The sequence below is a fragment of the Zeus faber genome (assembly GCF_960531495.2).
Source record: "Zeus faber genome assembly, chromosome: 9".
In the NCBI taxonomy this organism is placed as follows: Eukaryota; Metazoa; Chordata; class Actinopteri; order Zeiformes; family Zeidae; genus Zeus; species Zeus faber.
The window spans coordinates 13326948-13342026 of record NC_137197.1 but is presented as its reverse complement, the minus strand read 5'-3'; the positions used below and the strand labels follow the sequence as shown (position 1 = coordinate 13342026).

Genomic DNA, 15079 nt, shown 5'->3' with positions numbered 1-15079 from the left:
TACTCTATATCCATCCCTGGACCGCCTGACCGATAACACGCGATGCCCCCATCTGGACACCAAACACAATTTACAATAAATTCTCATGGATTTACCTTGTATTCAAAAGACAACAACGCGATGGTGGAATAACTTGCTACATGGCTTTGAATTCTAATGAACGTGTATATACACTATGTCTTAATTCATTCATTAAAAAAAAAAAGGTTTTCTTTGCCAGCTTTTGAAAAGCTCCTTCCCTTTTCATCAAAGACCTACTGTCTCGCAGGAATCCGGTGCATAATTTGTGCTAACAAGGAGGAGGCCGGCCTCCTTTGCTCCTCCATCTAGCATCAAATTACCTCCTGCCTCATCGCATTAGAAGGCCAAGTGTTTCAATGAGGACGGCCAACCTTGTGGACTCTGCGTGCACTACGACTGGGCAAGGGCAACACACACACACACACACACACACACACACACACACACACACACACACACAGACAAATATACACACACACATTCCCATAAATGTATGTATACATGCACTCGCGTGTGTACTCAAACACACCAGCACCGACCCATAATTGCAAACACACACACACACACACACACACACACACACACGCATGTGCCAGTGGGAGCCTTGTCGACAGTGGCATTGCATCAGTTTTAAGCCTCCTTAAGGTTTGTTATCAGTATGCCTCAGACTCCTTTGTCGCAGTGTGTCCATGGCAGTGCCTAAGCTACGAGTTTATGTGCATGAAAGTGTGTGTGTGCATGTGCGGGTATGTGTGTGTGTGTGTGTGCGTGTGTGTGTGTGTGTGCGCACGTGTGTGTGTGTGTGTGTGTGTGTGCGTGCGTGCGTGTGCGTGCGTGTGTCTGCGTGTGTGTGTGGGTGTGTTTTAGTGCTCTTCCAGCAGTGAAGAAAATGACATATCTGTGTGTGTTGCCGTGTATTGTTCATGTGGAATCGGGAGCTACATGAGGACGTGAGCAACTGGGAGGGGAAAGAGAGGAGAAGGGGAGAGTGGAGGTAAAAGGAGGAATAGCAGACTGAACAACCGAAAATTGGAAGGGGGAGGAAAGGCGGAAAAAAAAAAGGAGAGGAGACGAGGGGAGAGGATGGGTGTGTGTGGTGCGTGTGCGCCTGGCGGGAACGAGACATAACTAAAGGGGGCAGAAAGTGGGGAAGAGCGGTCAGTACTTTCGGAGTAGGAAGGAATGGTAAGCCGCGAGGTGCAAAGACACCGAAGAACGGAAAGATGGGAGAAGAATGAGAAAAAGAGGGAGATGTAGGGGAAAGAGGAGAGAAAAGAGCAGGAACGTGTGGCGATGGGGTTTGGGTGGTGGCGGCTTTGTAGAGGCGTGTTGGCCGTACGGCAAACGACGGAGTTAATCCTCCAAACGCCTGGCCCTCCAACCAGGTAAAAGGCACGCCGCGCCGGTTGCCTGCCAAATTGGGAGCCGTACCATTGACATTTGGCGACGATGCCAAACCGCGGCAAACCCAGATAACAACTATTTGATTCCGTCAGACTCACGTTGCCGTGTGTTTTGTGGCGACAGCAGTTTGTAACGCCCTTATACTCTGTATTAGGGCGTCCACCAGAGGCCTGGGATGTGGGTCTCTACGTGGGAAAGTTAGTTTTGAGCAGTAAACAAGCACAAGCACTCCCACGTGCATGGACCTTTTCCTTAGAGAAGCCCATCCACCCAGTTCCACTGAAACACAGGATTCACACGCGGTAAAACCGCAAACGCAAATGAGGCCGGCGGTTGCACTCGGAATGTACGTGGGCCCGCGCGCGTCACGTCCCGCGTTTGCAACGTGCTTCCTCGTGTCCTCGTGTTGGAATTCGTATCGTGCGGAGGCTCGTGTGGATGAGTTTCCAGCGTCGCAACTGGGTCAGTGTTTGTCGAACGAAGAGTGGGTGTATATGTCCTTGTGTGTTTGTCACTCTGACTGTGATAATAATCATAATTCCAGCGACGTGTGTGTGTGTGTGTGTGTGTGTGTGTGTGTGTGAGTGTGGGCATGGTGAGATTGTCTGTATATGTGTGTGTGTGTAGAGTGTTTAAGTCCCAGTTTGTGTCACCGTGGTGTATATGTGTGTGTGTGTGTGTGTGTGTGTGTGTTCCTGGTTACATAGCTTCACAGGAAAGACAGACCATCTATGACAGCGGCTGTTGAAACTATTTCAACTGTTTCATCTTCATGGTGAAACAGGCAGTATTGAATAACCAAAAAAACACCGATATTTTAACATTTCTACCATCCCATTCTGGCGAGGAGCTTCCGACGTGTTCTCCGAGGGAGGCGAGAGAGGGCTGAGTAGGTGCGACTGAGCAGATTGACAGCGACGGTGGAGAGAGGGAGAGAGAGAGAGAGAGAGAGAGGGAGAGGGAGAAAGCGAGGGAGAGAGAGGGAGAGGGAGAGAGCGAGGGAGAAAGAGAGAGAGAGAGGGAGAGATGCCGTTGAAGGCCCGTCCATCTGTCCCGTTATCTCGGATGTCTAATTCCGGGTTGGAAAAAGAACAAAAGAAACCTGCTGAACTTTGATAACATTTATTCCTCTCTAATGTCCTCCGTGTTGTTATTTGTGATCCCGACGTAACCCCCTCTGCGCTACAATGGGACTAAAAATGTCAGCCGTGTCAGCACGTGGAGTCCTTTGTGCCGGTCGTGGAGGCCCCCCCGGGCCCCGTGGGAGCAGAGGGGCCTGACGGGGATATGATTGACTAAAAGGCCAATGCATCCGGAGAAACTAGAAAGTAGAGTTAAAGGGCAATAAGGGAGATGGCGCGCCAATTGCACCTGAGTTCTCAGCGGGTCTTCCGGGCCGTCTTCTCCGGGATGAAAAACGTCGAACATCATCGAACAACATCAAGCTTTTGGATCTCGCTCGCTCTCTCTCTCTCTCTCGCTCTCTCTCTCTCTCTCTCTCTCTCTCTCTCTCTCTCTCTCTCTCTTTCATCTCACTCCGAGATATTCAATGTCCCAATCGAAAAAAAAAAAAAAAAAAAGCACAGTCAGTGTGTCGGGAGGCAGCGCGTCCTTGTTCTCCTGCTGGTCTGTGACTCAGCTGAGACAGAGTCTCCGTTCGGTCTGAGAGAGCGGGCGTCAGTGTCGCAGCGGGGGCTTTCTCATCGTCAGAGGCTGCAAAGAGGAGGAGGCGGCTGAGCTAACGTTAGCCAAGGCCCACTGAGGTCAGCATCCAGACACAGAGAGAGAGAGAGAGAGAGAGAGAGAGAGAGAGAGAGAGAGAGAGAGAGAGAGAGAGAGAGAGAGAGCGATGCGGAGATGGTGGGCGGGGAGAGATGGAGAAGAGGACGGTGGGGACATAAATGGAGAGGAAATGGTCGGGGACGGAGCGACGGCAGGTGGGGTGGGAGGGGACAGCAGCAGCAATGCGACGGGAGGAAAGGGAGATGATGTGCAGGGGGGCGGGGGGGATCGTGGTGTTGGAGAAGGGAAGACAGGGGCAGAGGAGGGAGGGGGGAACAAACATCGAAAAAGACACGTACAGCAACACACACCAGACTGTTTTACATGGGCTGCTCTGTTACAGTTGCACTCAATCGATGACATCAACATGAACCAAACAGCAATGTGTAACACAACATGGTATTACGACAAATTCATTCTCAATAATCAACATAACATATCGTCACACATTGTTTCAGATTCGCGTCCCCTCTGAACTGAATTCCGCAAGGAAATAAGATAACACTTTAATTATATGAAAACTTCTCTAATACTTCTGGTACATTACATTTCACTGCATATATGTATGAAAGTATGTATATGTATGTGACAAATAAAAAATCTTGAATCTTGGTAGTGACAGTTCTGGCCACTAGGGGCACTGCAGACCCTCGCAGTGTTTGTCATTGCAACGCCTTCAGAGAATGGTCCTTGGTTCTCTTTTAGGCAATTAATTCCAGCCATTGCCACCCTTCCAAAAGAATGATAATTAAATACTGTTCAAATCGATGGCGAAATTAATTTCATTGCGAGGAAGAAGGAGGAGGAACTAATTCAAAATTAATTTTGTTAATGGCAAATTGATTGCAAATTATTTTCTATTATGACTGCTTGTCTGCAGTTTCCTGTTTGGTTTTATGTCATTGTTGTTGCCGTTGATTTCAATTACGATGAAATTACAATGCTGGCACAAGTCGGACTGTGTCTTCATTAGACTTGTACGTCTTAATGTCGATGATATCATACTAAAAATTGAAATCCAACTTCACAATACCCCCGCCCCCAGAAAAATCAACCAAATTTATTTAAAGCTTATTTATTTTCAAAACATGATCTCTAACAACAGAAAAGCTGTTTGACAGCATGTCCTTTAATTTCTAGGTAAATTAAATGACCCATCCCATCCCTTCACTCTACCTCTCTTGTCCATCTAATATCCCTTTTCCAATAAAGAGTGATGGATAGGAAGGGAGGCCCCAAAATCCTGGAGCAAGCAACAGTTTTAGCAAAATTTATCTTGCAAAATTTCTTGGATAAAGATCTTCAACATTTATCTCCTCTCTGGCGTCTATAAATGAACCATAAATTGTAATTACTGAACCCGCTCAAGCCGTGTCCTTAAAGTTTGAACGATGTCTAAAAAAACACTTATGTCAGCTGAATGAAGATATATTTGGCCTTGTAACAGTGCGACTTTGATCCAGGTCCAAAGCTCGACATTCCAAAGCTAAGTGGCAAAGCCTAATGCGGCAAAAACAGCCACACGGTGGTCAGCAAAGTGGAAGGTGAAAAGAGGAAACTGCAGACACCACAACTGGAATTAATGGTATCTTTAAAGATTTTCTCATTAGTTCATGTTAGACTATCGATCACAATTTTCAATGTTTTCTCTGATATGAATAATAAAGCTGCAATTTAATTTGCATTTCTGTAAAACCAATCATTTTGAACCCCAAATTTAGGGATGGTGGCATACATATAAATCATAAATAAAACATAAAACAAGTTTTATAGTGCTGGTTTTTTATTATGTTTAAATTATGTTTTAAAACATAATTTGGAAATATAAGGAACCATTTGGGTGCTTGAAAGTGTAAACCATTAAACCATTTTTAGCTTACTTAAGTTACTTAAGTTACTCTCGTGTTGCCGTGACTTGCATCATGTAGAGTGTCCAAATAAATTAGACTGATAGCTTTTTATGAGGGCGATGGTCAGCTTCAAAAGACCCAGTAAAGTTTAATTTAAGCAACTGATGGACACACATCTACATAAGACCGGTATCATCCTTGTTAGTGCAATAAAGAGACATTTTAAATTAGGCTGCAGACCGGAGAGAGCTTATAAAACGCAAATAAAACAGCGGGAGGGGTGACAAACTCCTGGTCATTCGTCTAGATGGACTTTTTAGAGTTTCTCTCATGACTTATTTGTGTAATGTTGCAGATGGGGCACTGACAGATATAAAAGCTTTGTTCCGCCTTTTCTTCATTTAAGATAAAATATTGTACCCACGCTGCATCACCTTACCTCTCCCCTCCATGGCCCTAACCCATACGGATATGATAGATTTACCCCAAAACCCCAAAACCTTGCTAGCTTGTACCAGCTTGCTTCCCTTATTCCCTGGTTTCCATCCAGTCCCTTCTCTTTTGCATCCTTGCTCCTAGCGCCCATCACAATCACAATTTCGGAAAAATCCCCAAAACCCATCTCCTAATGCTCATGCCGCCCTTTCCTTTATACCTTCAACGAATGATAAATCTGGGATACTTTTGATATAATTATAGGTACATTTATAAGATCTGCTGAAAACGTCATGCACATATAAAGGACACAACTGAAGCCTAAAATAAAAAATTGGACAATGAAAAAGGGAAAAGTGTGAAAAAGATTCCGGTGAAATCGGGTTTGGGGTCGGGAGAGCTCCTGTTTATCAATCGCAAGGGGGTATGTGTTGAACATCAATTTCTACCCCAAACCTCAACTTCACTCCGCAACACAGAGACTAGTCATAGGGTACGTTACCATGATGGTTGTCACGACGACCGTCCTGTTGTCCATCGCCGAGCTGTCGTTGGAGAGAGAATTCTCATTCTGGACCAAGACCAGTTTATCAATGTCATTCCAGTAGCCGATCTGAGAGAGAGAGAGAGAGAGAGAGGGGGAGAGAGAGAGAGAGAGAGATTGGATATATAGAGATAAAAATAAAGAGGGGGAGGCTTAAACATACAGTCAGGGAATAGAACTGGCAGACAGACAGAAATATCAACAGAACTAATTCTCTCCAGCAAATTTAGGACTTAAGGAATTTAGGGCTTATGGGAGATACTGAGCCAGTGGCAAAAATGTTCATTATATATACATTGGAGCGCTTTGAGAGGCTGGAACATGGTGGTATTTCAATTACTGTGTGTGTGTGTGTGTGTGTGTGTGTGTGTGTGTGTGTGTGTGTGTGTGTGTGTGTGTGTATCAGGCACGTGCAGACGGGGGGTGGGCGGAGGGTGCCTGAGCACCTGCCCCTTCGCCCCTCGATGCCCTATGGGCCCCATGGTGCCCTTTTTTATCATAAAAACAGGCATGGAATGGGCATCGAGGCAGCAGATTGTCTGTGCAAGATATGCATATTCATGAGGAACATGTCCTCGGCGCCCCGATGCCCTGATGCGCCCCATCACGCCCGGGATCTGCGCTCCATTGTGCATCCCCGTGTCGCTCAAACAAAACACTGTGCATCACGGGAACACTTCCTCTTTCACTCTCTTACACCCCCGAAAAGGCATATGGGGGTCCATGTGCCTTTCTCTTTGTGTTTATTTATATCTATTTTCTGTGGCATATCCTAATCAAAGATCAATTAAACACAAAACAGTGTGAACAGTATTCATTTATAATATTATACCTTATTATACATCCCAATAAACAGACCTCAACAACCCCTTATTTGGGCGTAATATAAACAAAAGAGTGGAAAGGAATAGAGTACAGAAAGGAGTACGAAGCGGCCACACTCCATGCACGAAGATCCAAACAAAGGTAAATAACTGGAGCATGATAAAGACGTGATCAACACACGTCACGCCCACTCACTCGCTGTGAATGCAGTTGACATATGCCTGCTCCGTTCACACATACTGCTCAATCGGGAATTACGCGGACTTTGTACGAGGGCGCTGGCTGGGTAATGTCCGGGTAATGTCCGGTCCAAATGATTAATTTGCATTCACACATAAAGCTCCTCTGGGTAATGTCCGGATCATTTCAGGGTTGCAGTGCATGTGTGAAAGCAGCTTTAGTGACATGTTCATAGTCTCACATGTTGCACTGCAATTAAGCAAAATTCAATACAGTTTTTTTTAATGAAGAGAAAAAGATTAATAGAATACATTTCTGACATAAGGCCCTACTGTACCTTGCGTGGCCCATTGCTCTTTAACTCGAACACGTCCATAGTGTAGTTCACTCTTCGGCCATAGTGGTCGAACTGGATGTTTCCTGTCAGGCCATGGATGCGAACCTGGATTCATCACAATGTTAATGAATGGAGATAAATAATAATAAATAAGTAAATAAATAAATAAATAGGTAAATAGATAAATAGATAAATAGATAAATAAATAAATAAATAAATACATACATAAATACATAAAAACACGTAGTGTATATCAAAAATGTATCCATAATACTGACATAATAACTCAAATAGTGCAACTATAAGCAGGAACTTCAATCATGTGTTGAATGAAATGTTTGCCATTTTCTTTGTGTCAGTGATTCAGAAAGTGGTGTTTGTGTAACCTGTTTGAGTGTGCGCTCCATGTCTATTCCTTGGTTCCACGGCGCAGCGGGGTTGGCCAGGCAGTCGCCGGCGTTTCCACGCCGACTGATATCGATCTTCTGACGGCGGAGGTTACGGAAGGCCTCGGCCATCACCAGAACACCGTCGTAAGTTAGAGAGGACGTGTACTGGAGAGGGGGGACGTAGGAGAGGGAGATAAGAGATCATTTAAGGGCCGGACCACTTCTAACCGGATTTGTCCTCCTCTCGTTCACCCTTAAATAACAAGAGCAAAGTTAAAACCGAAAGGGAGGGGAAGAAACATTCACATCAGCAAAAAAACCCGAATAGCAGACTGTTTCGAAGGACAGCACCATGGACAGCGGCGCTAATGAGCTCTGCGAGTCCTTGTGTAAGAAAAGAAAGTAGGAGGCAGAGGCAAGAGGCAAGAGGCGTGTTGAAATCCTGAGGTGAACATTTCTACATTAGGTGCAAACCAAAAACAACCAGAAAAAGCACAAATTACATTTGAGCAAAATGACTCACACCGGATGTCGCAAATACTGGCATGTGTTTTGAGCAGCACACCCACACCTTCCCCCGTGAAGCCAAAATCCAACTGGATGGGTGGATGGATGGGTAGACAAATAGATAGATAGATGGATAGATAGATAGATAGATAGATAGATAGATAGATAGATAGATAGATAGATAGATAGATAGATAGATAGATAGATAGATAGATAGATAGATAGATAGATAGATAGATAGATAGATAGATAGATAAACAGACAGGCAGACAGACAGACAGACAGACAGACATATAGATAAATAGATAAATAGATAGACAGACAGACAGACAGACAGACAGACATAGATAAATAGATACATAGATAGACAGACAGACACACAAACAGACAGACAGACAGATAGATAGATAGATAGATAGATAGATAGATAGATAGATAGATAGATAGATAGATAGATAGATAGATAGATAGATAGATAGATAGATAGATAGATAGATAGATAGATAGATAGATAGATAGATAGATAGATAGATAGATAGACAGACAGACAGACAGACAGACAGACATATAGATAAATAGATACATAGATAGACAGACAGACAGACACACAAACAGATAGATAGATAGATAGATAGATAGATAGATAGATAGATAGATAGATAGATAGATAGATAGATAGATAGATAGATAGATAGATAGATAGATATATAGATAGATAGATAGATAGATACATAGATAGACAGACAGACAGACACAAACAGATAGATAGATAGATAGATAGATAGATAGATAGATAGATAGATATATAGATAGATAGATAGATAGATACATAGATAGACAGACAGACACACAAACAGATAGATAGATAGATAGATAGATAGATAGATAGGAGAGAGTCTATGAAAAGAGAGATGGTGGAAATGACAGATTGTTGGACTTGAGAAATGTAAGAGGCGGCACAGCAGGGGGGCGATCACACACACACAATCACGCCTCCCCCTCAGCCCACACACAAACATGCAGTGGGAAGCCTTCACATCCCCACAGAGACAAGCGAACGGGGGAGGAAGGGGGAGAGTCGGCTGACACTGGACGGGCGCTCTCTGCTTCTCTGCCGTCGGCTTCCTGTATCCCCGGAGTTCCCCTCGTGGCGTGTCTCGCACACCACACAGCCGGGCGAAACTCTCATTTTTTGCGTCCTACTTTCACCTACTTTTCTTGAAACCAAAGAGGCCTTGAGGCTCGGCGGCGACGTCGAGAGACAACAAAATCCATATCAAAGAGGAGGCATAGAGTGGCTCCCTTTTTGTCAAGATGAAAGTTGGCTGAAGAGAAAAGAAGAATGGCTGACTTCTCTCTCTACGAGCAGTACGCAATACATTGGTGATACAATGGAAATAATATGCATGTACATCCGCACAAATCATAAAGGCTTCAGAGTCCTATAAATAGGGTGGAGCCAATCCTGAAATATATATAATTGAAATATTAGAACCACAATTTAAAAAAATGGGTAAACATCATATATTTTACAAAGATATTTACTACTAACATTATCGGCTATCATGTTTTTTATGTAGGCCTGATGAATAGGCCGATTAATCAAGATCGGCTCCCGTGAAATTGTCGGACCATGAATAACTCATCCTTAGCCTATCACACACACACACACACACACACACACACACACACACACACACACACACACACACACACACACACACACACACACACACACACACACACACACACACACACACACACACACACACACAGGTGTGACATTCATCTTCAAGCATCTTCAGCTTAACTAGAGGATATTGCTGCCTGTGCCTTAGTGGGAGTATGTCCTTAGAGGATTTGTCTACTGAGATGGCCAGTGGCTGATTAGCTGGCAAGAGAAGCCCTTCTTTATTTATCATTTATTATATTGTTTTATACGTAATAACGTGGAGCCGCAACTCAGACACCAGACCCACCGCTCCCACCCAAGACCACCTCATGGCCAGGTCCTGGAACCATTGGCTTCCTGGCTACGGGGGCCATTCCAGAGGGAAATAAGAGACTGAGCCGGGACTTTTCAAGCCTCTATGAACCTTACCGTCCCAAAAGATGTGAATGTATCAAAAGGCAGATGCTTAATTATATATACAGTACATTTATTTCGAAAACAAAGAGCACCAGGCAACCACGTACACCCATGGGCACTGCAATTTACCATCCACCGACATAAATAGAAAAATCACCTTTGATATTGAACTATTTTTTCCTTTTTTTTTAAACCAACCAAAGTGCGAACATCACGTGCGCACACATCATTCGGATCTAGGGGGATTAAAATACACCATCAGCCGGCATGTCTGAAGCCAGAGCACCGGGGGAAATGGCTGTAACACGGCGAAAACATGCAAACTCCACGCAGAAAAAAAAATCAGTGTCCGGAGCCTGCCAGACAACAGAGCCATCCACTGCAACAATGAGCCATGGATGCAGATTAAAACATATTAAAAAAGTAATTGGTTTTATTCTCCCGTATAGGCCCGTTCTCTATGAAATTACAACTGTAAAGGTACAGTCGTTTGAAAACAATTAGAAGGATATCATTTCTGTTGATGTGGCTGTAAGCACATTCAATATTCCGTTAAACTGCAGAGGACAATTTAATGGAGCTGCCATTTTGTAATGAGGATTTATCGGCTAAATATGAGAACGATGATAGGCCAATTAACACAGGTCCCAGGTTGAAAAAGGCCATGCCGCTCACAGAGACTACGTCAGTGCATGTTTATTTGTTTTTTTTGTGTGTGTGTTTCCACACAGTGAAATACAGAAATCTCAATAATGATGTTGAATTTCATATTTCAACTCCAATTAACTTGTGTGTGTCTGTTTGTGTATGAAAGCACACGGGAAAGAATGACGGAAAGAACGACAGTGAACTATCTCAATCTGCAATTTTCTTTGAGGCTTTCGAGATGCAGCCTACGTTTGGGGATTTTGAACCTCTCGTAACCTTCGCAGACTATTGCTTACTTGTAATCTTTGGCTCCGCAGGGAACATTAGCCGCTGTGTCATCTGGTTCTTGAAGAAGAGATGCTGACTTAGACAAACATATAATGAGAGTGATCCTGGAAGAGCAGGATGGGTCCCAAACAGCATCCCTATCAATTGCAAAGTGCCGATAAGAAAATACTGATAACTAATAGCTCCGCTGTTCAAACTGTTCTACTTTATTAACTTTGAAGTTCAATATGCGGCAAGTAGAAATTAGGTAAAATATGAATCGTATTTATCAATGTATTAATTGTAGCTACAGTATATAATTCTAATTCTTCTGCTTGGTCCTTCATAGATCTAAACAGATGCATTACATTTGATTATTGTGGTAGATAAATAGCACTGTGTAGGGGCTTTAAATATAAATGGAGAAAAAATTCCTTCAACTTATAATGCACAACCTACTATTAATAATTGTAATTAGCACTGTTACTGCCTCTATGCTTGCAAACATCTTCCTCTGTGTTCTTTTGGGACCTTTAGTAAGGCAAAAGTTAGTTTAGTGGCCCAGCACCTCTGCCTCTGGACTGGAGGTGAAGCTGGGTTTCACAGTCAGAGTCACTTTGGAAAAGTGGAATCCGCCAATTCACATCTCCCTTCTCGCAGAGTCACACTCTGATTGGCTAAGAGGTCATGCCCGGCGCTCTCTGTAACGGTGTCATGGGTGAGAAGGCTCTACCAGGAGTCCCCCTGTCACACTCTTGTAGGCTAAAGAGCTGCTCCCGGTGTATGCTGTCACACTCTGATTGGTTGAAATCCGGTTCCCAGTTCAGCACACTGCGCTGTGACTGGCTGAGCGGCTGCAGGAGACGGGAAACGCTGCTGCTCGATTTACCTTTGTGGGGAAACCTTGACAGTGCGCAGCAAGAGGACAGGGTTCCAAAAAGCACCAGAGATTCAATGATTGTCAATGTGTGTGTGTGTACCTTCACTGTTACATGTGCATGGATATGCATTCAAATTTCACTTTCACTCATAATGAGGTGACTTTATTATTTGTATGGATGTGTGATGAACGCTCACCTGAGGACAAGTGTCCTCACCTCCCGTGCAGATTGTAGAGGGATGAGTTGGTGCTCACCTTGGGCGGACTCTCAGACCCAGGGTACTCCCTCTGGTCCAGCTTGTTCCAGCGCTGCATCAGTTTGATCACGATGGCTTTGCTGAAGTCCACCAGCTGAAAACCGGTGATGTTAGCTCCGCCGTGCATGAACCTCTCCAGAGAAATGTCCTTAAAGCCCTGGGAGACGGTGAGCAGCGGTGGAGGGGGAAGAGAGGTTAGAAAGAAAAGAAGAATAAGTAAACAATCAACAAAACGAGAAATGAGGTTTTAAAAAGCTGAGGGAACAGAAAAAGGGAGGGGAAGTGCGAGGGATTAGCGTTATCCAGGGTTGATTGCTTAAAGATTAGAGCACCTACTGCCTACTTAGCTTCACCAAAAACACAGGGGGCCCCAGTTTCTTTGTGAAAACCTCAGTGATGATTACGGGATTAAACAAATATTTCATTTAATGGATATTTTTCCAGCAGCCCAAGTGCTGGAACGCACTTAGACGTACTGACAGACTTTGGACAATAGCCCGGTAAATATTTTCATTGCTGAATCCACGACAGTAAAATTGTCAGAGTAATAACTAAGGCAGTGTTCCCAAACCTTTTTTTTCCCGAGGAGCCAAGAGCGTGAGTAATATTCGAGAACAACGGGGGCTAAACCCCTCAGCTGTTTTGCATGCAGATCTTACGTTGTTGTAACTTCTGTGTAATGGCATTTTTAGCAAGGTTTTGGCGGGCGGAGTTAAAAGCAAGCGCTTGGGGGTAATTTTGGGTCAGAGGGGTTACTAGGATGTCATCTTTGGGCGGGCATTTGGATTATTTGGTTGGGCAACAACAAAAGTGTTGCTTTTCCTTAACAGGGTTTGTAAACAAGGGCATAGTTACATTTTGAGAACAAGGCGGGGGATGACTGGGTGGTGAATGAGGGGGTGATTGAGGGGGTGACTGAGTGACTGAGGCGGTGACTGAGTGACTGAGAGAGTGTCCCCGTTACGCACTGGGCTTTTTTGTTTCATTCAATTCATGAAAAACATCAACATCTCTAACAAAAAAACACAATCTGTTTTGTTTGGAGAAACTGTTTTCGTGGAGCGATCTGATCGGCAACCTTTTTTTTTCTTTTAAGAAAGGTTAAGAATACAGGATATTTACGGTAAAAATATTAAAAAAGTTTCACAGAGTTTTCATTGGATGGTTGGGCAAGGCTTATCTCCAACACCCACCCCAGCCCGGCCTTAGACACGCCCCTGTTTCAGGCCTGTTTGTAAAGAAAATAATATAATTGGCTTCGTACAGGACTGACAAAATATCGTTGTACAGGCTCTTGATGGTAACTTTGGAAAATTGGGCGCGGCCAGGGAGAGAAATTGCTGGAAGATGTCGACACGTAACAACAGGTTCCACGGCTAATTGTGTCCACTGCCTTGAGATCCACTGAGTCCACTGCCTGACATGGCGCTGTATGTACAGAGCGAGCTAATAGCCTATTACATTGAGTTAACATTTCCCTTTGAGGATGGAATGGAGGAGGCCTTTGAGAGGTAGAGCGTAAAGTATGCAGATTGAGTAACCAACGCAAGAGCTCATGGCTAGCCGGTGCACATTAGACCAGTTGAGACAGGGGTTAGAGGGTTTTTAGCCAAATAATCAATAATGTCCTTCCTTTTTAGAATTTGGTATTCAAGGTCGTTCTCCGAGATCACCCTCTAAAGGATCGGACTGAAGAAGTTGAAAGGGGTCATTTGGTGGCTGTGCATGAGGAGAACCAGTTGGCAGTAGACCATTGGATCATTATGATAGTAAGGGACGGGTGCATTAACAGTAGCAGCAGGGGTAGTCACTGGCAGGGCAGCGCAGGGCCAGAGGCAGCTGTAGGGGGTGGAGGAGGTCCGTACGGAACTGAAGTCACCATGGTGCTGGTGAGGTTAGTCACCGGGCAGGCCTGTAGGGTATTGGTGGCAGTAATTAAGGATGGATGGTATAGCCACTGATAACGCCTTTGACAGTTACGATGATTCAGAGATTCACAAAGATTCACAAGCTTTATTCGTCACATACATACAGTATTGCACTGTACAGCATGTCGTGAAATGCGTTTTTTGCCAAACTCCGGAGACGGCGCTGGGCAGAGTACAAATAGATTTTTGTCGTGGGCTGATTCAATTAAACATCAGGGAAAGAAGGTGCCGATTTAATTCTTATGTTGGCACCCGTGGTAGTTGTCACAGCTTGGTAGCCAGCAAAGCCAATTATTAAAGCTGGTTTTATGGAAATTTATGAACGTGTAGGTGTGTGAAGTTGTTTGGTTAAACTGGTATTGTGTGCGGAGCACAAGGGCCACAAGCACACAGGATTTAACGTCATATGGTATTTCTGAAGGAGGTAGGCATGGATTGTGTTGTGCATAGCACTAATGATATTCACAATATAAACACAGCCATACAAATCTAGACATACAGTATGACATTGGCCAGAAAGTCCCAGCTAGAAGAGGAATGCTCATCGGGGACACAAAAGTAAAGGAGTCCCAAAACATATTTTTGTGCGAGATCTTTTTAAGCTGCCTGAAATGATGACATTTTAAGAAAAGGGGCCTTACCAGGTTTGCTATGATGTAATGGTATCCCTTTACGTGTTTTCCCACACTGACAGCCTAAGAGACATTCAGAGAGGGAGAGAGAGAGAGGGAGAGAG

At 44.2% G+C, this 15079-nt stretch overlaps 1 protein-coding gene across 2 annotated transcripts in view; it reads right to left on the bottom strand.

Annotated features, from left to right (window-relative positions):
- Positions 1–15079, bottom strand: part of gria4a (glutamate receptor, ionotropic, AMPA 4a) — a gene marked incomplete at both ends in the record, with an annotated part of 94065 nt that overhangs the window by 30601 nt on the left and 48385 nt on the right. For both annotated transcript variants that reach the window (XM_080007231.1, XM_080007230.1), the window contains 5 exons: positions 5995–6105; positions 7379–7483; positions 7765–7932; positions 12414–12572; positions 14985–15038. In XM_080007231.1, the coding sequence (XP_079863357.1) occupies positions 5995–6105; positions 7379–7483; positions 7765–7932; positions 12414–12572; positions 14985–15038 (597 nt within the window). The remainder of the gene's footprint in view (positions 1–5994; positions 6106–7378; positions 7484–7764; positions 7933–12413; positions 12573–14984; positions 15039–15079) is intronic.